This window comes from Manduca sexta, chromosome 24, assembly GCF_014839805.1.
Source record: "Manduca sexta isolate Smith_Timp_Sample1 chromosome 24, JHU_Msex_v1.0, whole genome shotgun sequence".
NCBI classification, from domain to species: domain Eukaryota; kingdom Metazoa; phylum Arthropoda; class Insecta; order Lepidoptera; family Sphingidae; genus Manduca; species Manduca sexta.
Window position 1 is genome coordinate 8,135,852 of NC_051138.1, and position 26,659 is coordinate 8,162,510.

At 33.4% G+C, this 26,659-nt stretch overlaps 3 protein-coding genes across 3 annotated transcripts; 2 read left to right on the plus strand and 1 right to left on the minus strand.

Moving 5' to 3' along the window:
* The first annotated feature begins 3,902 nt into the window (after positions 1-3,902).
* Positions 3,903-7,050, plus strand: LOC115450716 (pancreatic triacylglycerol lipase). The gene is made up of 4 exons (XM_030178798.2): positions 3,903-4,063; positions 4,234-4,634; positions 5,523-5,726; positions 6,555-7,050. The coding sequence occupies exons 1-4, from the start codon at positions 4,002-4,004 to the stop codon at positions 6,785-6,787; spliced, it is 900 nt and encodes a 299-aa protein (XP_030034658.1). The 5' UTR covers positions 3,903-4,001; the 3' UTR covers positions 6,788-7,050.
* Positions 7,051-12,665: 5,615 nt separating this feature from the next.
* LOC115450718 (uncharacterized protein KIAA1143 homolog) lies at positions 12,666-14,017 on the minus strand. The gene has a single exon (XM_030178799.2). The coding sequence runs from the start codon at positions 13,724-13,726 to the stop codon at positions 13,313-13,315; it is 414 nt and encodes a 137-aa protein (XP_030034659.1). The 5' UTR covers positions 13,727-14,017; the 3' UTR covers positions 12,666-13,312.
* Positions 14,018-15,080: 1,063 nt separating this feature from the next.
* On the plus strand, positions 15,081-26,071 carry LOC115450715 (menin). Its single transcript, XM_037442184.1, has 5 exons — positions 15,081-15,638; positions 17,151-17,376; positions 21,039-21,339; positions 23,546-23,695; positions 23,767-26,071. The coding sequence occupies exons 1-5, from the start codon at positions 15,081-15,083 to the stop codon at positions 24,257-24,259; spliced, it is 1,728 nt and encodes a 575-aa protein (XP_037298081.1). The 3' UTR covers positions 24,260-26,071.
* Positions 26,072-26,659: the final 588 nt, after the last annotated feature.

The following is a 26,659-nucleotide window of genomic DNA, read 5'->3' on the forward strand; positions in this document are numbered from 1 at the left end:
TTATTTATTTACTTATTTATTTGAACAGGCAACAAAACATACACCTTACATAGTTTTTTTTAAGAATTCGGTAAGTAATTTCTGCAGTGCTGTTTCAATTACGGGCTGTCACAGCATGAACATTTTAAATACATAACAATTAACAATTGGCTGCACCATAAGTGCAGTATATTCTAAATATAAGACTGAATATAAAACTAAATTTAGGTTTCAACAAGCGAGTTCAATATTTTCTTTTTGAAATGTAAGCGAAATGGGCATAACAGTCCACACAAGCACCCGTTCACGAGTATGACGCATGTGCCAGCCATCGGCCTCCTCAACCATATTGTAGGGAAGTGGCCGACCCGTCACACGACGCCGCCTAATTAATAGGTAATCATTGGGTACCGAAATAGGCAGGTACCTATTAAGTATTTACAAATGTTATTAGTTAACCACCTACTTTATCTGCTGAAATTTAATTTAATGATAAAGTTATTCTGTTTTTCGAAACCTAAAGGTCGCTGTCATGCAATAACAACAAAGCTCTCAAATAAAGTGTAGAAGAAAAAAGAAATTTAATTATACAATATAAAAAAATAAATAACTGGTGGTTTATATGACAAAATGGGATTTAGTCTAGAAAAAAAATTATGGCGCTTTGGCTATCTGCTTGCAACAGAACACTAAACACCATGTTATCCAATAATATGCAATGCGGTTATGAGTACATGAAATTACCACTGGGTATACAAAACTAGCAGCGGCGATAGCCTAGTTGGGTGTGGAACAGACTGCCAGGACGAATGTCCGCAGCTTGAAATCCCAAAGGCACACACCTCTGACTTTTCTAAAATCATGTATGTATTCATTGTGAATTTATCGTTCGCTTTAACGGTGAAGGAAAACATCGTGAGGAAACCTGCACATGTAAGAAGTTCTCTATAGGAATTTCGAAGGTGTGTGAAGTCTACCAATCCGTACTAGGCCAGCGTGGTGGACTAAGGCCTAATCCCTCTCTCCCTCTGGGCAAGTATATAATACAGGGCTGATATTGTTATTATTATTATACAAATCTAATGATTTCACCCCAGGTTACTTATTATAAGTAGGTGTTTTACTCTTAAAATAGATTTTTTGGTTGGCTCAGAAATATTACTTGATAAACAATTCTATAATAGTATCGTGTAGAATAATTTATTATTTTGCATAATACAGGCCTAGTCCTGAATTTATTTATAGGTACAGAGGTTTAAATTTACAGTTTATTTTTAATTCTTCCTTCGTAGCATAACAAAGTCAACATCATTAGAGGTTGCAAGTTTATAAGATACGGTTTACAAAAAGACCTGTGAAAAAAAATCATTTGGCGTTAAGATTTAGACATGGGTTTTCAATTCATATTATTTGAATTATGTACGATTTTATTGAGTCATTCAGTTAGTGGTAAGTACCTATGTATTAAATGTAATTATATATTGAAATCAAGTATAAAAAGGTTTTAATTCATTAGTAAGACACAGCGTTAAAATAATTAAAACTTGTGCCGTTTCTAGGATTAAAAGACACACGTAGGTAAAGTTATAGCTCAAAGCTCCACGATTGAAATAGAATCATGGATGCATAGTTAACATTGGATGAAAGTTATAGGAATTTAGGGGGATTTGGGGCTCCAGCAATCTCCGGCATTACGATAAAACGAACCAAATACAAAATGTATGATTAAGATCCGCCGTCGATAAAACAGTTTTGGGCATTGTTTCATTTTTGGCACACAAGTTACGGCGGGAATACATGCAAAGATCTACAAATTGTATCTTTTAAAATAAATTTTAGGTCTTCTTCAAAAAATTTAACTAGCAACAGATACTTACATGTTTTTAAATATAATAAAAAATGTCTATTATATACCTGTGATGTGTAATTTAGAAGGAGAGGCAAGGAATAAACAATTATAGTGGCATTTTTATTGTGAAATTAATAATACAACATGCACTTTTTGATAATATTTAAATTACCAAAGTTAAGATAACATAATATTTTAGAATTATGTTTATTTTTTTTATAAGGTAAACGTACACTATGCCGATATAGTACTTACATTATGCCGGGTTATTTTAATTTTTGTCGCAAAACAAGAAAACAGCTATTCAAATCATGATTTTTTATAATACCCACATCAACTATGGTTTAAATACAACCAAAATAACACGATTTTCAAATTTAAATAATAATTCTAAACGCCGTGTCGATCCTCTGAATGCGTGAGTCGCAAATACACTAGTTCCATACGGTTCTGTTGTCGGGGAGCGTAAGGGACAGTGTAATTTTCATAAGAATTTCACATGATACCGGTAAGTTAATTTAATATAAATTTGTAAAATGATTGATTAGTAGTTATCAACAGAATGTGTTATAGATAATTGGAGTTATAATAAAGCATATTTTTAGCGAAATTGTCATGTTTCTGACTACAGTCATAATGTGCAAAGAATTAAGGCGGTGAACAATATTGCTTACGTATGTCGCAATACTGGCAAATCAGTCTGAAATGGTTTTGTTTTTTATTTCTTAAATGATTACTCTTTATGTCAAATTAACGAATTGGCGTAGTACGCCATCAACTTAAGATTAATGTTATAAAATCATAAAGAATACATATTTATATCCATGGTATGCATATAATTGTCATGTGAGTTTATATACTATTAAAAAAATAATAATTAAATCCATTTTTTTGACGCCCGTAATAAAGTGCACGAGTTTTTCACTCATGTCTTTTATTCTGGTATACCCGGAGTATAATTTGGCGAGAAGGAAAAACATTAGTTTCTGTTTTTTTATTTCACAAATAATGGTAATGGGGGGGGGGGGTGTTTCGGGTCATTTTTGCGTATCATTTACAGAATTAATAATTTTACTAAATTACTAACAAATATATTAATTATAATAACAGTCTGATATAAAAAATAAATAAATGAAATAAATATACGCCCGAAACCTTTAAAAGGCTTTAAACGAAATTAATGATAGAACTATATCTTTTTACAAAGCTTCCAAAATATATAAAATTTCTAGACAAATGCTATATGACAAAGTGCATGAAAAATACAAAAACAAGATTATACGGAAGCTCGAACTGTACTGACCCCAAAAGTGGAATCTCTAGTTGAATGGGTTATAAATTATAATGATGGCACAAATGAGTTTTTCAGTAACCAAAGATATTTTAGAAAGAGAAAAGAAGAGCAATGAAATGAAGAACAATTTCTAATTGTTTGGTGATTATTTCAGTTTAGGCACTTACCTGTATTCCTTTTTTAATTTTGACTTCATTATCTTTCCATTTTTGAATGGAAGTAATTTTAGGAAATATTTAAAATTGTGACAAATTTTGGATTTTTATTTCATTCATTATAATTATTTAGTCTATTTAAGTATATACTTAACGACAGTTAATTTTGTTTTTGATTTTATATAGAAAACGTATGCTTCAACATAGCACGAAATTACGGACAACGTATTCCGGCATTATGTTAGGAGCCAAATTTTCGCACGGAATTAGAGACAAATTCGAAGTGCCGTAAAATAACAACTATTTCTATAAATTAAAGGTTACGACGTTAAATAATGTTCTAAATTCATCTTATAATAACAAGCTTTCGAATAAAACAGTTTTCATTCCTATCGACTTTTTACCTTATCTGAAAATCATCTTCAAAGTAGCAAATGCCTTAATATACCGTAATATGGTACACTTACCTTATATTTAATTTAAATGTAGAGTAGATATCTTCTTAAAGTCGGCTAGCGCGCCGTTTTGAGCGTGAGGGTCAATATTAATCATTTATCACAGTAAGTACTTATACTTCTATTCCCTATCATAGGACAATTTTAATGGATTTCCAGGTTACCAGCCGTTAACGCATGTGAATGAGTATGGGGATGATTACGGTAAAGAGTGGGTTTATTTCCCTGATGGAGACGGGATACCACATTTCGTGAATTTTTCCTCTAAAATGGACCAGTTTATACCCAGACAAGTGCAACACATAAACGTCACTTACAAACTCTATACAAGGTATTAAAAATATTATTGCTAACACTACCTCGTAACCTACTTATACTGTACCTTATGATGTAAACTATGGTATAAACTAAAACAATTTTTTTGTTATGAATAAGTACTTACATCAAGTCTATTTAATTATAGCGAAGTCCCACATTTAAAAAGTATATTTAAAATTTCAGCAATAACGCAGAAAATTATACTACTTTAGATGATTACGCCAGAATTGAAGACAATATTCCGGAGTTTAATTTATCAAGAATACCATTAAAAATAATAACACATGGTTGGATGTCATCTACTGAAAAATATTCTATTAAAAGCATCAAAGATGCTTATGTAAAATATAGGAACGTAAACGTTATAACCGTCGATTGGAGTTCTACGGCAGACTCGATATTTTATAATTGGGTTGCAAATCAAACTATTACTATCGGAGCACAGATAGCCATTTTTTTGGAAGAACTGAAAAAATTATACAACGTCTCAGGTGATCAAATTCATTTAATTGGACATAGTCTGGGAGCTCATGTTATGGGTATAGCTGCTCATCAATCTAATTTAACTATTGGAAGAATTACAGGTATGATTATCTTACTTACTTATTGAATATTCTGCGATACGATCTAAAATGAATGTGAATTGAGTACACTCATATACTTAGTACCTACAAGAGGAAAGTGTTTTCTAAAATGTAATAATTATTCTTATCTCGAGTATTTGGAATAGTGGCGGCCTTAGAAGGCAAAAAAGGTATCCGATTTCAACAGTTCGTACATACGTAATATGATGTGTGACCTCAGCTAAGGTATAGCGTGAAGCCCCACATAATACTTATAGCGCGACGTCCCTCCAAAGGCTGCAACTGAAGTGCAAGTTTTACAACTTCTGAGTAAATGCTATTATGCCAATTTCACACTTGCTTGCCCATGGCTTGCTCTAATTGACCAACTCGAGACAGAAATCTTAAGAGCTACGAACCTGAGGATGGAAGTGCTTAATGTACATAATAGCGAAGAAACCCACTTCGGAACGTATCAGTGACCTCCTATGGTGAAACTCGGCACATTTCGCGGCATCCTTTAGTCACCCACAGTCCACAGCAATGTTTCGTTATTCTAAGCCGTTTTAGGACGCCTATCTCGTTGATTAAGTTACTGTCGACTTTGAATACAAATGATTACACATTTTACATGACACACGTCCCGTTGCCATATCAATAGCCCAGCATAATTCCAATCTTCTCTGCAATAGTTCTTACAATGTGTAGAATTCCCAACTAGAGTAATGTATCATAAAGGAGCCTCTATGTGTTGGATCTATATTCCCTCGCCAGCCTTCCAAAAGGATCGGCTTACATGTCGTAATTTCCCTCAGGAAAGATATAATATAATGATAATAATAGATTTCGATGGTTGAGATTAGGTTTGTACAGAAGTGTTAAAGGTGACTAACGGATTACATTTTTTAGGACTCGATCCAGCCAGACCATTATTCGAATATCCTAGCAGAGATAACACAGAAAAATTAGACAGCACGGACGCCAAATTTGTGGATATTATACACACTTGTGGTGGAGTATTAGGTATAGAATCCGCTGTAGGTACAGCTGATTTCTATCCCAATAGCGGAATTCCACCCCAACCAGGGTGCGACTCCATACAAAAAATATTTGGTTAGTATTTAAATGTTACGAATTTAAAAATTAATTCTTCTGGGGGTTCAAATAGCAAACCCTTTGACCATTTATTTTAAAATTGGGAATTCGGCTAGAGTATAAAAGATTAAATTTAAAGAAAGATGTTCGATAAATTGTGTGAATCTGGAGCAGTCGGGTGAAAATGTTTTTATCTTGCATTCCCATCTTGCACACAATCTATCTACCCTTTCTTTGGTCATCCTTCGTCATTGTTCCTATACCTTTACGAACTAGAGCTGGCATACAAGAGTTTTGCAGCATTACAAAAGTCCCGATTTCAATAAGCCTATAAAATTATTACCTACCTATATGTAGCTAGGTACTAGGTAACCATGATAATTACACTATGTTCAGTGTTGGTTCAAGGTATTATGTTTATGAAGGTAGGTATGCCTAGATTGTAATTAATTTGTTACTATAGGTTCCAAATTACAATATCCTATAGACCATAGACCTGTGCTAGTTGGTACCTTAGAAATAGTAGCCAAATTGAGGTAAAATTGGCTGTTGTGCATTTGTATTAAGGTTATAGCTTAAGGTCCATTTTTCATACATTTTGTTTCACCTTTAATCTGGGTAACTAAACAAGTATTGACAAGTAAAGAATTTAAATTCACGTCTAGTTAGTGATTAGTTCTCGCAGTTGAAAGAAAAACGTAAAAGTAATTAATAATCATGGATATTTCGGCCTTTGTTTAGTTACCCAGATTAAAGGTGAAACAAAATGTATGAAAATGGACCTTAAGCTATAACCTTAATACTTTGACTAATACGTTTAACAAACTCGTGTTTCTTTATTCACAGAAGCATGCAGTCACGGACGATCCCAAATTTATTTTATCGAATCAATTAAAAATATAAAAGCGTTTCCTGCCTTTAAATGTGGTCGTTGGTTAGATTTTTTAAGCAATGACTGTGATCAATTAAGTTTTATGGGAGAAGGAGTAAACACGAATGTTAATGGGAAATTCTATTTGAAGACGAATCCAACCGAACCTTTTGGGCGAAGTTTAGAAACTATTTGCTTACTAACCTAGAATATTAAGTATCTATTATGAAAGACATTGTGAACTGACAATATATATATTATCCTTGTATTATAATATAAAGCTTGATGTAACATTAAATAAATTGTTATCATTTTCTGAAATTAACATTTACATAATATATTACATAAGTATAAAATAAATTATATTTTAATTATTCGTTCTTTATAAAGTGGATGCACACTCCATTTCCTTGTAGTTTAAGATTCAAATTCTTCATCGTCCAGAGCGATCACAATCACCGCTAATTCCAGATCGTCAAAATTTAGCACTATTGTAGTCTAGTTACAAAACTATGTTTGCTCGGACGAGTAGACTTCATCACGGCGCAACGGTAATTGCTCGGTCGAGGCCCGTTATTGTAAATTACAGACACGGAGCTTAATCGACTCGGTGACCGTGCTACGGCCGATGTTCGGCTCGGACCCGACACAGTCAGCGTGAGTCATCGTCGAGTAACTCGACGGCAGTGGCGAAGCGTCCATACAAGCCGATTCCACCGGCTTCCCTTTTAGGTTTTCGGTGATACTAATGTTATGTTCTTCAATGATGGTGTAAATTAAACCATATTTAATTATTTGAACGTAGTCTCTCTTTAATAACACATTATAGCAAGCAAAGAGAATATAATCACTACGTTTTAAGGCGATACCTCAAGGTCCATTTTCATACATTTTGTTTCGGCTTTAATCTGGGTAACTAAACAAGTATTGGCAAGTAAAGAATTTAAATTCACGTCTAGTTAGTGATTAGTTCTCGCAGTTGAAAGAAAAACGTAAAAATAATTAATAATCATGGATATTTCGGCCTTTAAAATTTAATATGACGAAATTTTAAAGGCAGAAATATCCATGATTATTAATTATTTTTACGTTTTTCTTCAACTGCGAGAACTAATCACTAACTAGACGTGAATTTAAATTCTTTACTTGCCAATACTTGTTTAGTTACCCAGATTAAAGCCGAAACAAAATGTATGAAAATGGACCTTTAGGTATCGCCTTAAGAGACAGGACTTAATACAAAGAAATAAAATCGAATTTACATGGCGTATCAATACCAATGTCACGGAAGAATACGTCAGGAACGTCAAATAACAATACTACCAACTGAACAAAATACATAGTAGTGAGCACTTTTATCGATATCGATAAATTCTACTGGGTGGGAATCGACGCTAATGCTACTTTGATAAAATTCATATAATGTATTTTCGAGTCCACATTATCAATCCAACTCACAATATACAGTGAACATTTTAGCACTATAATTACAAGGCTGGACTAAAATGAGGATTCGAAATAAAATGAAAAGCTTTCACATGTTGAATAATAATTGTACCCGGGATTCGAACCCAGGACCTCAGAGCGCTATTGTATCGGACGTGCAATACAACTACGCCACCGAGGCAGTCAGAGTCATGAGAGATGTCAGAGTCGACATATGTCGTACATAAGTCAAGATCGATGCTTAACACATTTTTATAAGGGGTTTTCTCATTTCTGTTGATTTTAAAATATAATATTAGTGTAATAGTTAAACAAGTATGTTATTTTGCTAGATGTATTTATTTTGCTGACCAAAGTTTGTTGATTATTAAAAGCAAAATCGGTTCGGCATGTTGCGTTACAATTATTATATATTATAATGGTGGCAATGAGTAGATATGTTTGTTTTCAATTTTTATAGATAATAATAATAAATAATAAATTTATTTGTATCAAAAACAGACAAATGTTACAAAATTCAATTGGTGTACAAATGTTACAGAGTAGTTAATTGCAAATATTAAAGGCTTATAAATAATTCATAAATATAATATTATATTATATGATTTTAACGGTATTTATTTATTTACTTATTACCTACCAACCACCTACTACAATTACCATTTAGCAAATATTAATTACCATTTTTCAAATACCTACTAATTACCATATTATGTGTCATTTCTCATTGCAATTCGAGAACATTTTTCAAATCCAAATTCCGACCTGAATATAGATTTACATACTGTGCCTTTGATTTATATAGTATGTAAGTTCGATAAACTTTACATCGAATCGATAAAGATCACGATTGGAAGCAATATTTGAATTTAATTTATGAACGCCGAATATGTCTATGTTCAAATATTCACCCATTTCCAAATCTATATATATAAAAATGAATTGCTGTTCGTTAGTCTCGCTAAAACTCGAGAACGGCTGAACGGATTTATCTTATCTTGGTCTTGAATTATTCGTGGAGGTCTAGGGAAGGTTTAAAAGGTGAGAAAAATTCGAATAATTGCCGGGAAAATCCTCACAATAGCATTTTTCTATTTCCCATACAAACGTTTTCTAACTAATACGTAGAGTCAATTTGAGCTTTATTGCTATTGTATAAAGTTCACTGTTGTCTAAGCAATGTAGGTGTGTTCCTAACATCAAAGCAGTGTGCGTTGGAGCACAGAATATAATAATGTAATGTCGCGTTCTGAAACTCAACAAAAGTGATATCGCATTGTGACTAATAAAATAGATAGGTACAAAAACTGTCATATTCCAAATCTTTTGACAGGACGAAGTCTGTCGGGTCCGCTAGGATATATAAATCAGTTGATTCGGCTACTAACCAAGATGATGTAGTCAACTATCCACCGGGATTTTTAAACTCGCTGGATTTGCCAGGATTGCCACCTCACAATCTTCAATTAAAGGTTGGATCGGTAGTTATAATGTTGCGAAATATCAACCAACCGCGTCTTTGCAACGGCTCACGGTTAGCGATAAAAAAATTACTAAACAACGTGATAGAAGCAACTATAGTGAAAGGAAAGTATAAAGGAGAAGATGTTCTCATACCGCGCATCCCAATGATTCCGACTGATGTGCCATTTGAATTTAAAAGACTACAGTTTCCAGTGCGGCTTGCTTTTGCTATGACCATAAACAAGTCCCAGGGGCAATCATTAAATGTTTGTGGTATTAATCTGGAAAACCCATGTTTCTCCCATGGTCAATTGTATGTTGCCTGTTCCCGTGTTGGAAAACCATCAGATTTATTTGTCTATGCGCCAGGGAATTAAACAAAAAATATTGTATATCATAAAGCACTACAATGACAATAAAACTGATTTTTGTTAATAATTATGATGATTACCAATAAAGCGATTACTTACTTTTAAATGCTTATATCTGTTTTATTTAATAATTATTTTTATTCACAACGCCCTATCACCAGGGTGAAGGTTCTGTTCAGGAGAATTTTTGCCCCGACAATAAAATAGATAGGAACAAAAAACTGTCATATTACAAATCTTTTTGACAGGAGGAAGTCTGTCGGGTCCGCTAGTCTATAATATAAAAATGAATCGCTAAATATGTTGGTAAGCGCATAACTCAAGAACGCCTGGACCAATTTGGCCAATTCTTTTTTTTTAATATTCGTCGAAGCTCAAGGATGGTTTTTACGGCGAGAAAATATCAAATAATTGCCGGAAAACCCCTAAAAACAGTCCTTTTCTTTATCCCATACAAACGTTTTCTAACTAATACGTAGAGTAAAATTGAGCTTTATTGCTATTATATAAAGTTCACTGTTGTCTAAGCAATGTAGGTGTGTTCCTAACATCAAAGCAGTGTACGTTGGAGCACAGAATATAATAATGTAACGTCGCGTTCTGAAACTCTATAAAAGTGATATCCCGAACCCGACTAAATTGAACAGTCACAAAATTTAATATATCATTAGTTATTTGGTTGGCTTCGCGATATTATTTCTTTTGTTTTACTTTAAAATGCATGTTTTCCCGTCATTACATCAGACAAACACAACCGTTACCAAAAGTCGTAATCTTCAATTCAATTTGTCAAGTTAACAAGTCCCAGGGGCAATCATTAAGTGTTTGTGGTATTAATCTGGAAAACCCATGTTTCTCCCATGGTCAATTGTTGTTGCCTGTTCCCGTGTTGGAAAACCATCAGATTTATTTGTCTATGCGCCAGGGAATCAAACAAAAAATATTGTAGATCATAAAGCACTACAATGAAAATAAAACTGATTTTTGTTAATAATTATGATGATTACCAATAGAGCGATTACTTACTTTTAAATGCTTATATCTGTTTTATTTAATAATTATTTTTTATTCACAACGCCCTATCACCAGAGTGAAGGTTCTGTTCGGGAGAATTTTTGCCCCGACAATAAAATAGATAGGAACCAGAGACCAATAAACTAGAATAGCGTAGAATAGGAACAAAAAACTGTCATATTACAAATCTTTTTGACAGAACGAAGTCTATCGGGTCCGCTAGTATTTAAATAAATAATCTTCAGATCAAGTATTAAGTGATTTCTATTCTTATCTATGTAGTATATTAGTGACTCTATGATTTCAATGACAGCTGTCATAAAACATTTTGTCAAAAACAAACTATTTAAATACAGCCAAATAAAATAAATTGGAATTGGATTGGAACTATTGAAAGCAAAAGTATTTTTTCTTAACTAAATACCGATAGCTATAGCTATAGCTTATGTGATTTATAAGTAATCTTTTCTATCCATTTATTTACTAAAATACTTAGTAATTCTCATATGAATAATATTCAGAATGAGAACGGAAACAAGCGATACCGAAAAAAATATAAATATATGAAAATGAGGATTAAAAGTTTGATTATTGTAAGTATTATGAACTTTTATTCGCTGATATATAGATAGTTATTTGTTAGCTACACTGATAAAATAAATACATTTGTAATTACTGGACAAATAGGTTATTTACAGTCCCTTGAATTTCTGAAAAGCACCTCGCTTTTCCGAGGTAAAAATAGCCTACATATATTTCTCAATAAAGATTGTATAGCTCTTTTCAAAGAAGGTGGTGGAAGTTTGACTTCTGGTTAACTATACTGTACGGTATAAACTTGTTGAAATAATTGTTATATAGGTTTTAATGTCATTTAATAAAATATGAGAATTATATATATTTTATATATTACATGTGGATTTTTTACAATATATGCACACCCACTTATAATATTCAAATTCAATTCAATAATCAATTTAAATAAAATAATGGATTTATTTGAAACTGTACATTATTGTAGTACGGACAAGCATTGTTGTACAAGAGTATACAAAATTTAATTAGTGAAGCTAAGAGGATGCACCCATTGGTGTTTGCTGTGCCTCTGCTATGCTCTAAATTGTCCACAAGTCCCCAGAGTGATAGAAGTTTAAAATTTCTCAAAAACCTGATATTTTTTTTACCTTGCTCCTAAGAAGTGAAAGGCTGCTGTTGTACATTTTTAAATCTAACAGCAGTTTGAATAACTTTAATATTTTATGCTATTTTTAGTATTTGAGCCCATTTTACATTAAGTATATAAAATTAATGTTACAGGAGAATGCAGCACTCTGTGATGAAGTTGCTAAAATCCAAGAAAGTATTCTTATTGTAAAAGATGAAAGGAAATTTTTACTTCATAAGATTCTAGAATATGAAAAAGACGTTGAAATATTTCAGACATATTGCAGAAATGAATCAGTGGTCACAACAAACGGACCTAAAGTGAAGATAAAAAAAAGACAGAGCTTAGATGACTAGATAAATTCACAAGTTGTATTTTGTAAATTGTCTACTAATCTTAGTAAAACACTTTTATACTGATGAGTAAATGTTGTAAACCTATGTATTTTTATCCAAGTAGATAGCATGCAAATCATACATGTACAAAACCAGTTACAAACATCTTATGCCAAGTCACATTCGAGGGATAGCCAGCACAAGTACAGGCAGTACAGTATTGAGAGAACCAATGTGAGAACACATGTCATTCAAGAAGTGTATGAATATTGGGGAAAATAAAACATTACATATATTTTATATTATGTTATAATATTGCTAAAATAGTTTTTCTTAATTTTTTTGTATATATCACATTGACTATAGCACCCAAACAATGAATTATCCTCTAAAATGGCTGCTATGCATGAAGGTGTTATTCCACACAGGTGTTAAGTTACACAATGTATGTGAGCAAGTCTTCAGAACAAAGTGCCAGGCATGTGCCAGCCGCATGTGCATTGTGCTCAGAAAAACACAACTGTTACTTAAGCCACATGTAATAACCATTGTATTCACAATATTAATGTACAAGTCCAGGATAATTGGTGTTATTCTTTTTGTAATAAACCAACAACTTATGCGTTCCATATGATCTGCCAGAATTATAAAGAATTCCTGGGATACGTACATCCTCCCATACACCCTTGATTCCTTATGTGTTAACTAATAGATATTTTCATCTTGGATTTATTATTAATAGATTAATTGCAGTGCCAAAACATTGAAACATCACCATTCACCAGTGTAGATGCAGTCTGTGTTGTCCTGTACAGGCATTTGCCTGCACAATAGAAGTGAGTGAGATAGTCTTAGATAGGTACACACCAGATGTTTAGTAGTTGCACTCACACATTGTGCCCAAAAAAACAACTGTTGTATAAAGCACAGTCAATGTGTTAATTTTCATCTTCATCATCATCATCATCAAATGATAATAAATTCCGAGATTTCTTGTCCATCACTTTAAATTTTTTATCAATGTCTGATTTTCGGTTTTTTGTTGAAGATATTTTATCAGTGGAACGTTTGGATTTAAAGATTACTCTTTGCGTTAGGTCTGCTTTAATTTCTGACTCCTCTATCTCAATTTTTTTCATTTCTATTTCGGCCTCTTCCGCCGTAAGATCACCTTGTTTTAATACTACTACTTGAGGTTGTTCGCTTTCTTCATCATCAACAAAGTCGCTATCGGTTATTTCATATTTGTCGAATTTGGGATTTCTGTCATCGTAACCTGCTTGCCGTTTAATATTTTTTAAAAACTCTGGATCTTCTGGCTTAGTATACGCAACATTTCTTTTTCTATTCATTACGACAATTAAGATAAATTACTTATACCTATTTTAACGATAATTAATTATTACGGTATAAATTGTACCTACACTACCAAGCAACTTAGTCTTCTCATACAATAATAGTGAGTAAGTATTTTATTATTGATTGCGGGCTTCTTTTCTTTTATCTTAATTACTTAACAGAACCACGAGAACAACGATAAAGTAGGTTAATAATTATTGATTCTATAAATGCAGTAGTGTCGAATTCCAGCACAAAGTTTTTTTTTTATGGCTACAAGCACCGTGTTGCTGTGCTACGTCAATGTCAATGAAGCTAGGGAAATAAAATTTCGTCATATTAAATTTTAAAGGCCGAAATATCCATGATTATTAATTATTTTTACGTTTTTCTTTCAACTGCGAGAACTAATCACTAACTAGACGTGAATTTAAATTCTTTATTGAATTTTTATTCTTTGCCAATACTTGTTTAGTTACCCAGATTAAAGGTAAAACAAAATGTATGAAAATGGACCTTGAGGTATCGCCTTAATAATAATATTCGCCAATACAATATATTAATAAGTATATACAAACTATATTTTTATGTTATTATTTACAATAAATGAGGAAATAGCTTTATAAATATTTACATTAAATAAGAGGAGGGAAGAAACACAACAAGGAAAAGAAACACCAAAGGAAATGAGTTGACTTATAAAATGAGCATTATCAAAAAGCGGACAAGCGAAGAAGATATGATTGAGGTCTTTGTTTGGCAGCCATAACCAACTATTATATTAAAATGTCATATAACAAGACAAATTCTCCTGTAACGGCTCTCTGCTCAATCAATGGATGAAAATGGAGTTTTCGTCGTCGCCGGGTTTTATTTTTTTGGGATAGATAGTACAAAGCCGCAATAATTAGTCACTCGGCATTTTGGTCGTCGTCTGTACAATAAGGCGGTTATCACGATACTAAAACCAGCCACGCTGAGCCTCAGCGCTTACGAACTATGCGCTGAGCTATGAGCGCTGACGGTGAGTGTGAGACTAAAATCGGCCTTTGAGTAACGATGGTGGATGGCGAGGCGAGTCACAACTGCTTTTCGATTCAGCATGCAATTTCGGATGTTTTCAGTTGTATTTTTAAAGTATGTCAAGTTATTATTCCGGTTGTTTTAGTTTCTCAAAAAAATAGTCTTGATCACAGATAACGAAGCTATTTTTATTCTGAGATTTTTATCTTGATGTTGACCGTTGTGGTTGTCTTTGCCGGTTTTGTTTGTCGGTTGTCATATTTTCTATGTTTATCTTTTGAAGTTGAAACGATACTGTTTTAATTTTAAAGATAATGTGAATTCAAGAATATAGTGGAAATAATAATGACAGGATTATTAGAATATAAACATTACTTTCCGTTAGATAGCATACAAAAAGTATGTGACTTATTTGAAGAACAATTGCGCAGTAACAAGGAGGCAGACCTGGCGCTATTTTCTATTATAGTTGGCGCCGTTGAAAATAATTTAACAAATGTGAAAAACAGTGATAAAGAAGTTAACTTACATTCAAATAAATTTGTTAAAATTAAATTTCCATCCGTAGAGTGGGATGATGTAAAAAAATTACACGAGAGGTTTGTTTCATTGATGCGAAGCGGTGTGGATTCTAAACTCTTAAACGCTCCATATGCAACTCGGGACTTGGTTAAACGAGTGGCTGATGTGGTATGGAATTCGTTAACTCGTAGCTATTATAAAGATCGGGCACATTTGCAATCCATATATAGCTTTTTAACTGGAAACAAGCTTGATTGTTTCGGTGTCGCGTTCGCAGTAACAGCCGGCTGTCAAGTTTTGGGAAAACAGGATGTTCACCTTGCCTTGTCGGAGGATCATGCTTGGGTTGTGTTTGGAAAAGATGGAACTGAGACGGCAGAGGTATTAAATAGTATTATTTTGATAAAACTGAATCCAAACATCATTAAATTAAAAAATAATTAAATTTTATATTCAGTCAATAAATTTATAAAAACACAAATCATGTTATTTTCAAATGCACATTAATTATTTTTTGGAGTCAGTACTTAATTTAAATAACCAGCTAAGCTATGTAACAAAAATATGTATAAAAATAATATACTCATTTTAAATTGAGCTCTGTCTATAAAGTCTCAACTGTAAATTTGACTTTAAAGTCAAACATCAATATTTTTAATATGTTAGAATGTTAAAGCTATACTGAACCTAAGACAAAAAGAGTCATAAAATAAAATAAAATTAATATTTGAAGTTCAAGATCCAAGAAGGATATTTTTAATATTGTAGTATTTTAAAGCTTCAAAGACATCAAAAGCCTATTTCATTTTGATGAATCACTGTGTTATTAAAGTTTATTTAAATTAAAATGAGACATATCTAAAGCTTAATGAAATTGAAGACAAAAAGAATAATTCAAACTCGACAATGGGGTAACAAAATATCACTGAACAAACATTCAAATTGGTTTCAATAGCAGTAACATAATATTAGTAACTAGCTTTTGCTCGCGGCTCCGCCCGCGTTATAAAGTTTTTCAGGCTAAAGTTTTCCATTATAAAAGTAGTAGTTTCCCGGGAGCCTATGTTCTTCCCAGGGTTTCAAACTGTCTCCATACCAAAGTTCATCTTAATACGTTGGGTAGTTTTTGAGTTTAAGACGTTTAGGCAGACGGATGCATTGGGGGACTTTGTTTTATAATATATTTTTTTAGAACTTTTTAAGAGGAACAATCCCGTCATACATCATTGTTGCATAACTTTAACCGTTTACGCAGCACACGCAACGGAAGCTCTCAAAACTAATAAATTGTCCCCGTATTTGCAACATGTTTCATTACTGCTCCGCTCCTATTGGTATATAGCGTGATGATATACAGCCTATAGCACCCCACAAATAAAGGGCTATCCAACGCAAAAATAATTTTTCAGTTTGGACCAGTAGTTCCTGAGATTAGCCATTACTGCTCCGCTCCTATTGGGTATAGCGTGATGATATATAGCCCATAGCAATTCACGAACAAAGGGCTATCCAACGCAAAAAGAATTTTTCAGTTTGGACCGGTAGTTCCTGAGATTAGCCATTACTGCTCCGCTCCTATTGGGTATAGCGTGATGATATATAGCCTATAGCACTGCACGGACAAAAGGCTATCCAACGCAAAAAGAATTTTTCAGTTTGGACTGGTAGTTCCTGAGATTAGCGCGTTCAAACAAACAAAGAAACAAACTCTTCAGCTTTATATAATAGTATAGATTAAACTTTATTGTGTACTTATAATAATATATATTTTTTATATTTCTAGGAAGTAGATAGGTCCCTTTGCTAAACTTTTTCAGGCAAATTTAGTCAATATTATATAACATAGCTCTGTGTGGATCTATTTCTCTCACTTTGCATTAATTGTAACTACAGGTGACATGGCATGGCAAAGGTAATGAAGACAAAAGAGGCAGATCAGTTGGTGAAGGTGTTTCTGCTTGCTCTTGGTTATATGTTGCCGGTAAACCAGTTGTGTGCACAAGACTTATGGAACTAGCAGCATTGGTATCATCAATAAATCCAACATTAACACCAACCATTGATGTTCATGAAGTAGCGCAAATGCAGCATAAGCTTCTTTGGTTATTATATGACAATGGTGAGTTTTTATTGTTAACACTCCATTGTGAATATCTCTTTCTGTCTAATCATCTCCCCAACGCTGAGGATTGTGACCCCAGTCACTTGGTTGACTCTTGGACAGCTGATTGCCAGGCATGATGCTCCTCCACCAGATGCAGTAACTCTGGCATAGATTATAAATATAGTATAATTATTTAAAATTACATTATTGGTACAGTTTATATACTATAAACATAAAATTCAATTTGAAAATCATTCATGATATTTTTATAACTGAGTGGTGCCAAATTAATTATGCAAAATTGAAACATAAGTAACATTATACAAAGATCACATAATATTTTTATTGAGCAATACAACTGCCCATATACAGTAGAAACACCATCCAACACCTTGAATTACAAAGTATTGTTTGGTATTCCACTGCACTCGACATCCTGAGACATGAGATGTTTAGTCTTATTATGTCCAGTAGTTGGACTGGCTGCATTGTAGCTAAGTACATTGTATAACTACTGAACATAATAATGACATACTGGACCTACCAATATTGTTTATTAATAAAGAAGATTACCCATCTGGGTATGGAAGCCTGTCCTATGTAATATATTTTTGTATGATATTGAAATATCCAGGATTATTTTGACACTGCATTACTAAATGTAACCACATACATATCTACTTCGAAATAACACTATAAAAAGTTATTTGCGCCTTAGACGTAAAATAAAAAAGCGTAAGTTCCAAACAGATATTAATAAAAAGTAATTTTAATGTTTCTCGCCCTAATGCCGCTACTATTACTCCAAGAGAATTCATTGCAATGGCAACATCACACTTTCAGTCAGAATTACACCCATACCACACACGCCGTATTCGTATTAAATTATAAAATAATAAAAAAATCTGAAAACTAAAATCAGAATTTTTGATGAAAATATTTGTTATTTTCACCAATAATATTTTTAATAGCTTTTGCCCGCGGCTCCGCCCGCGTTATAAAGTTTTTCAGGCTAAAGTTTTCCATTATAAAAGTAGTAGTTTCCCGGGAGCCTATGTTCTTCCCAGGGTCTCAAACTGTCTCCATACCAAATTTTATCCTAATACTTTGGGTAGTTTTTGAGTTTAACACGTTCGGGCAGACCAATGCAGCGGGGGACTTTGTTTTATGATATATTTTTGTAGAACTTTTTAAGAGGAACAATTCCGTCATACATTATTGTTGCATAACTTTAACCGTTTACGCAGCGCACGCAACAGAAGCTCTCAAAACTAATAAATTGTCCCCGTTTTTGCATCATGTTTCATTACTGCTCCGCTCCTATTGGTCATAGCGTGACGATATATAACCTATAGCACTCCAGGAACAAAGGGCTATCCAACACAAAAAGAATTATTCAGTTCAAACTCCTAGTTTCTGAGATTAGCCATTACTGCTCTGCTCCTATTGGTCATAGCGTGATGATATATAGCCTATAGCACTTCACGAACAAAGGGCTATCCAATACAAAATGATTTTATTAGTTCGAACCGGTAGTTCCTGAGATTAGCCATTACTGCTCTGCTCCTATTGGGTATAGCGTGATGATATATAGCCTATAGCACTCCACAAACAAAAGGCTATCCAACGCAAAAAGATTTTTTCAGTTTGGACCGGTAGTTCCTGAGATTAGCCATTACTGCTCCGCTCCTATTGGGTATAGCGTGATGATATATAGCCTATAGCACTCCACGAATAAAGGGCTATCCAACGCAAAAAAGAATTTTTCAGTTCGGACCGGTAGGTCCTGAGATTAGGCATTACTGCTCCGCTCCTATTGGGTATAGCGTGATGATATATAGCCTATAGCACTCCACGAACATAGGGCTATCCAACGCAAAAAGAATTTTTCAGTTTGGACCGGTAGTTCCTGAGATTAGCGCGTTCAAACAAACAAACAAACAAACTCTTCAGCTTTATATAATAGTATAGATTAATGGATGTTTTTCTACACAATGTGAGCAATGGTGAAGACAATGTGGTTTCATCTAGTAATGCAGTGTTAAAATGATCATGTATATATAACTGTATATATATGACTGCCTCGGTGGCGTAGTTGTATTGCATGTCCGGTACAATAGCGCTCTGAGGTCCTGGGTTCGAATCCCGGGTCGGGCAAAGTGATATTTGGGTTATTCTGCTCAGTATCAGCCCGGTGTCTGGAATTTGTGCCCGATATGGTGATAGGCTCGCCCTATCGCATCATGGGACGGAACATACTTGGCGAAAAGTGGGTGCCCTAGTTGCGTCTCTGCATACCCCTTCGGGGATAAATGCGTGATGTTATGTATGTATGTATATATAAAGTAGAAAATCAAACAATGTAGTTAATTACAGATTAGACATCAGGACCCAATTAGTGCTCTTAGAGTTATTAATAATACAGTCATATTGGAAAAGTCTGTGCGACAATATGTTGCAGCATGGTCCGATGTTATAAATAAAAATAACATATTTAAAAAAATTGTTGCAGAAGAGTGCCGCCCTGGTAACTCCATTTTTACCATAAATTAGGTTTTGATATCATCAGATAGAACAAGCAAAACTCTACAAAATTATATATATAATTATAATTAGTTGTGAGTTATAGGTACTAATACTAATATGTACGTGTTTAATTCAAGTTTTTTTAAACATATTCTATTTAAAATATTAAGATTATTTAATGTAATAAAATGCTACCTCCAATTAATTAGCAATATAAATCTGATTTTCTAAAAGGAACAAGTCTTAACTGTTTTTTTTTGTAATAATTCTATATTATTTGATAGTTAAGTGTTATTTTGTGCAAAGATATAAAACTTGAAGAAATATCTACCAACGGGATCTTCATTCTATAGATGTTGTAAGAAATGAAATAACAATTCCGTTTTTTATCCTCTTACTAATTGTCTACAATGGAGTGAGCAGCTCAGCACTTTTAGGCGACGAAATTATGTTTTCTAATTTGTGTATAAAATACTTGCAATCCGCACTATGGAAGAATACTGGACATAAGTGCAGTTTTTTTTTATTTAACTATTGGAATAAAATTTTTTTTAGATCATTTTAGAATTTTACATAAATTATAAAAAGCGCCACCTGTTGTCTAAATGCTTTACTATAGCTTGATAATGAACTGGTGATGTGAATCTTATTGATTTGTGCTATCTATGATTTTTTTTTAGTAGCAAATTATCCATATCTTAACGTCAATAGACACTCTTAATACAGACCAGTATTATCTACGGCGCAAAAGCTGCAAAATTCTTTAATATATATTACGTAGGTGTTATGCTATTTTATTTCATTGCACACAAATCAGAAAAATAATATACTACCAAATAAAACAATATTAATTACTTATTGTAGCTTTATTTATACAATTATATAGTATGTATATAATATACACTCCAAAAAGCATTTCTAACAGACAGGGAACCATATACGGCGGGAGAATTTGTTTTAAAATGTATTTTTTAGAACACTTTAACATGAACAATGCCGTCATACAGGATTGTTTTGCATAATTGCAACTGTTTACGCTGGACTTTGTGTTGAGCAACACTTGTCATTAATTTGTAAAAAAAAATCCACCAACAAAAAAATGGTGGATTCATTAGTAAGCTATTACAATAATGCTTTATCTTTTGATTCAGGACATTTGGATGCTTATCCCATGGCACTTGGCAATCTTGGTGACTTGGATGAATACATGAAAAATGCTTCAGGCGATGCCGATATCTCCTTGCCAATAGGCAATATAAATAGCACGAAAACTGATGGTACTGTGCGACCAGACTCTGCAGCTCTGTATGCTCAAGCAATTCGCTCTTCAAGGACTTACTATGAAGATAGACATGTTTACCCATACACATTTCAAGGGGGTTATTATCATCGCCACAAAATGTATAAGGAAGCATTTCACGCATGGGCATGCGCTGGAGACGTCATTCGACAGTTTGTACTTGTTTTTTAAATTACTTATAATATATTAAGGATTTGCAGTATATGTAAAGCCCATTCATTATTCAGTATCGATACTATTGCGACCAATCTATAGTATTAGTTTATTTGTAATATCGATAGTATTGATGGTATCGATAGCACTATTGATATTGACTAGTTTTCGAGGTCATGTATCGATAGCGAAACTGTCGATAGTTGGGCAACTATTTTGTACAATCAACCACAAAAGTTGCTTAACAAAATTAAATCCAAATACATAGTAAACACTTTAAAAAAATATATATCGCTGATCAGTTCCGACTTCCAGCCACATATGTCGCTGAGAAAACGGAAATAAAAATGGATGAACATGTTTATTTAGAGTAAATGTCAGCAAACAGCATATACCTACACAAGGTTGTTGAACACGCTGTTCCACAAAATTGGCTTAATTTTTTTTTTAAATATGAATTGAGACAATTATATTACCTTTACTAACTTTTGTTGTATTGTTAATTTACGGGCCTCCTCTACTACTAATTACATTTTGGGCCTAAGTCCGTCACGCTAACCCAGTAGGCAGAGTTGACATACCTTGAAAAATGTTTTATGGAAAATTATCAGGTATGTAGGTTTCCGTACGAATCACGATGTTTTCATTCGCCGTTAAAGCGAAGGATAATTGATAAATTTTATAAAATTATACACATAACTTCGAAAAGTCAAAGTTTGGGTTTTAACCTGCGGACCTTCGTATCTGCAGTCCGTTCCATTTGTTTTAAGTTACAACAAATAAATCTTAAAACTTTTAACATTGCATAATGACGGATGAAGAATCATAAATATTGTTTTTTTACTGGTACTAAGATATCTATACTAGTAAGACGGACTGGAACATCTCTCGGTAATTCGAAACTAATTAAATGTTTATGGCGTTTTGCATTCTAAATTTTAATTGCTGTCTACGTAATTTGACTGCTATCTGAAATTACCGAAACCAAAAATTTACACAGTAATAAAAGTTTTGTAAGTATGTAGTATTTTTTTCTTACTGAAATAGAAGCTATCATAAGGAATCGAAAGATTTCAGGTAATTATAGACATACAGCGTTCAAAGTAAAAGAAAAGATATATGTTAAAGTTGTTAAATTGTAAAATGTATGGACGAATTACACCTCAGTCTATCCCACTACCAACAAAGCTGCAAATTCTTCAAAACATCGGGAGAAAGTTATTATATAAAAAACCGCGATATTTTTATTTTGATGTCTAACATTCGCATAAGTTCAAGAAATCAATAACCAAAAATGTGGGAAACTAATGCAACTGGATACTTGTGGTACTTTAGTTCACATTTACAAGAAGAAGATAGAAAGGAGTAACACATTGCAAAACTGAATTAATCCAGCAGTTCTGCTGAGAAAATTATTTTGAAATATTTGGAGTAATGCTCATAAAAAACATACAAACATTTCCAGTCCTGTAACAGTATACATTTAAAAGGTTTAATGGTGACCAATAACCAAGTTATGTTACAGAGTCTTTGCAAAATGAATCAGCTATATTCTTGGCGAACCAGATTTCCACGAGAAAGGTAGAGGCAGCTAAACTGAATAAGTAGTATTTTAATAATAATACTTTTACGTCACATTCACACTTCAAATAAACAATGATGAAAGTAAAATGTTCTTCTAACTTTTATGTACTAAAAACATTTTGACTTTAAAAATATCTATGTAAGAAAATTATTTATCAAAAATTACATCTAGATCATACAATAATAAAAAAAATTAAAATATTTATTAACTTTATATAGCCATCTCGTGCTCTAACATTCCTTGGTGCAAGCTGGTAAATTTCTGCACAAAGACGGTCCCAAGTGAAGAAGTCTGCATAAAATAAACACGTTGCATATAAAAAAAATCTTACATAACCTCGCCCTCATAGCAGAATTTTTGTCGTGTTTCGGGCGATAGTTACCCCATCGGTTTGATCTGGATACTTTTACAAAGGGCCTTAAAATAATGTCTGAACAACATTTAAATATTTAATATTGGTTTTGTACTACAATGTTTATTTATTTAATTCAATTTCTATAGAAATATACATATAAAGAGTGTGGCGTAGGTAGTAACGTAGCGTGGGTATTGCTTGCAAGTTAGCCAGTACGCATTGGACGATATGAAAAATAATAAAGTGACTTAATATAATTTTACAGCTATAACTACTCTCGTGACGATGAAGAAATATACAAGGAATTTTCTGAAATCGCCAATGAATTAATACCTCAACTCATGAAAGCGGAGAGTTCTGGTCATTCGGCAAGGTCCATATTAAAGGATCCTGAATGTTTTGCTTCTTTATTAAGGTGAGTTAAGTTTCTACGACGTAGATTTCTTTTTAATATGTGATATGAATTTTGTTTTTTTCTTCAAATAGATTTTATGATGGAATATGTAAATGGGAAGAGGGGAGTCAAACACCTATTTTACACATTGGTTGGGCAAAACCACTTGTGAGTACAATATCAAAATTTGATTCAGAAGTCCGAGCCCAAGTCCATATCATATGTCGTCCCAATGCAGATGAAAATTTAGATGAATCAAAAGACGTTAATGCTGAAAAGAAAGAGGAAAAAGAAAATGTAAATGATAAATGGAATAGTAATGGAGAAAATGCAGAAATGAGTGTTCGTGAACAGTTAACCGCAGCGGTTAATAGTAGGCCTCGTGTCACTCTATATAGTCATAAAATGGCTGCCTTAAAACCTTTACTTCTTGCGGAGAGGCTTAACACTCATGCATTGCAACTTCAACTAACTGCACAAAGTCAATTGCAAAGGCCGCAAACAACAACTAAAAGGAGGGATGATGATGACCAGAGCCAGTCTGTCCCAACAGCGCGCGCTAAACGGGCTAGGCGAGAACGTTGAGTATTCGATACCGACTTATTGCATTTTAAGCAAAGTACGCTTTCTCACAGACTGCCTTGTGATAGTAGTACCTTTGTGACCAGAGTTGAGCATCTATCAATTCAAGTTTCAATCGAATCGTTACTTGATTAAATAAATAAATGTAATTTATTTGATAGCAATTGGTCACAAACTTTATTGATTGCAATATACAATTAAATCAGTTACAGTATTCTTTTATTTGTTATATAAAACAACTAGATCTAACAATTAACCTATTAATTGATACTATAGAGACCAGGGAGCGGCGAAAATCCCTAATTTTGTTGGAGATTCTGAAGCAAGAAGACTTCACGACAGTACTCCATGACAACATTCCTCGAAATATGTAACAAAAGATGGCATTGGCCTATATTCCAGCTTCACCATCCCGATTGTGCCACAGGATTGGGACATTCACCAAAAAGCACCAGTGGCCTCTTCTGGTTCGTTTTACTGATGTTGAATACAGGAAAGCAGCATGAAAAGTCAAATCGAAGCTGAAAAGTACTCCACTCCACATTAATCGAGGAATTATTAACACGCTCCAGAAAGTGATTTTTTCTGAAACTTGACAACATTTTGGTATGAGGTCGTGGTGGACACAAAATAGAATCGTCGTGGTCGAAGTTGCGGATGGTGGTCGTCTGAAGGTCACTACACTGAAAGAGCTGAAATTTTGGTAGCGATGCACATATAAGACGACACACAATACTTCAGGTGCGACCCATAACACCTTGGGCCGTGTAGTAACTTCGGGACCAAAATCGCATAAAGCGTGATTCGTGTTACGCTTTGAGGCTTATATCTTGTGTGCATTTTAACTTTTTTATCCATGACAATTTAAATACCTTTAAACTGAAAAGTATTTGAAAGTCTACAGGGCCATTTTCACATTGCGTTAGTTATGAAACATTTTCGTCTTTACCGCTGTTAAAATTGTGCCAAAAATCATCCATCATCATCCAATAACATTTTTTGCCAAAAATATGTGTTTCTTTTTTATTTTATACTTTAATGCGAATATAGTGTGTGTACGAGTTTTCGGAGAAAGTAAAATATTGCCGCTCCTAGAAATTCGCCTTGTTTAGTAGTAGTGGCCTTAGAGCATGAAAAATAAAAAATACTTTTTAAATAATATTTGTTTGGGTCGTAACTTACCCTTTTTTATTTTACATCTATGGTTAGAACAACTTATGCTGAAATGATGTTCGCAAGAAGGCAATGTATAGTTGCATTGTTTAACGCAATGTCAAAATAGCCCTGTATATTTTATCGTCGCCTGTTATAGCCTCAATTAGTTTTATAGTTTCTTGCTTTAGTTATTTATGTTGTTTATACTAGGCGGTTTGTCTATGGCCGATTGTCGGTTATCATCTGACAGTTATTACCTGCGAGCTGTCGGATTTCAGTTGTCAATTTTTACCCGCAAATTACTTAACATGCCTGTAGAGTTAAGCTATTGTCATATCAATAAAACACAAACTAGCAGGTGGTGCATTGAACAAACTGCACCAGTTATATGTTTTATATATATGTGTATATACTAGTATCATTTACATGTATATATACGTCTTTTAAAGATTCCTATTATTTTGCTAATGAATCCGTATCGATATCCTTCAACGACAATTCCAGCTCGGTAACTGAGTGGTTTAGTAATTGTGTGCGTCAGACATCTAATAACCATTTTTATGACTCACATTTTTTTTTGAATTACAAAGAGTGTTTGCTAGTCACTTCTGTGAACCTGTCGGAAACTTCCACTGACAGTTACGTTCATGCTATCCTGTTCTCACAAACATGGCTTAATTGAGGTCTATATTTGCACGTTGTGCCCCTGTGTGCCACTCACCACAACAGCGAGGGACATGACACCTAGTTAGATTTAATTCTTCTCAGCATCTTTTCTAATATTGGTTTTGTCTATCACGATCTCTTGTTCCTTTCGTACGTACTAAACCCCCAAAATTCCTTCTTAAGGACTCACGTTGTTTTGACCGCATGAATTTAAATAAACTAATTGGTAAAATATATAAGCAACAGTCTATATGTATGCCCTTGAATAATCTGTTAAGCCCTCTTCATTCTAGCATTAAGTCTGGTCACAGCATTGTCTCTACACTTCTTATGTGTGTGATGCTAGGGCCCGCCAGTCCCGACTGGGCATACCAAAATCGCAGTGTTGACTTTAGTTAATTTTTATAACGCCTTCTTTCAAATAAATCATTTTATTTCATTTCATTTCTTATTATTTTTATTACCAAAATCTTCAATGTGGTGTATTACCTTTATGCCGAATTCTTACAACTCTATTCGCAAGCGAAGACTGAGAGTGTTCAGTGCATCCATTGCTATAAATGCGTGTCAATAGGGATTTGG

Excerpts from the sequence above, each read along its gene's own strand:
- LOC115450716 (XM_030178798.2), top strand. The coding sequence starts at position 4,002 with ATGGACCAGTTTATACCCAGACAAGTGCAACACATAAACGTCACTTAC. Across the intron at positions 4,635-5,522 it reads AACTATTGGAAGAATTACAG|GACTCGATCCAGCCAGACCA; the intron begins GTATGATTATCT and ends TACATTTTTTAG. Across the intron at positions 5,727-6,554 it reads CTCCATACAAAAAATATTTG|AAGCATGCAGTCACGGACGA; the intron begins GTTAGTATTTAA and ends CTTTATTCACAG.
- LOC115450718 (XM_030178799.2), bottom strand. The coding sequence starts at position 13,726 with ATGAATAGAAAAAGAAATGTTGCGTATACTAAGCCAGAAGATCCAGAG.
- LOC115450715 (XM_037442184.1), top strand. The coding sequence starts at position 15,081 with ATGACAGGATTATTAGAATATAAACATTACTTTCCGTTAGATAGCATA. Across the intron at positions 17,377-21,038 it reads TTGGTTATTATATGACAATG|GACATTTGGATGCTTATCCC; the intron begins GTGAGTTTTTAT and ends CTTTTGATTCAG. Across the intron at positions 23,696-23,766 it reads TGTTTTGCTTCTTTATTAAG|ATTTTATGATGGAATATGTA; the intron begins GTGAGTTAAGTT and ends TTCTTCAAATAG.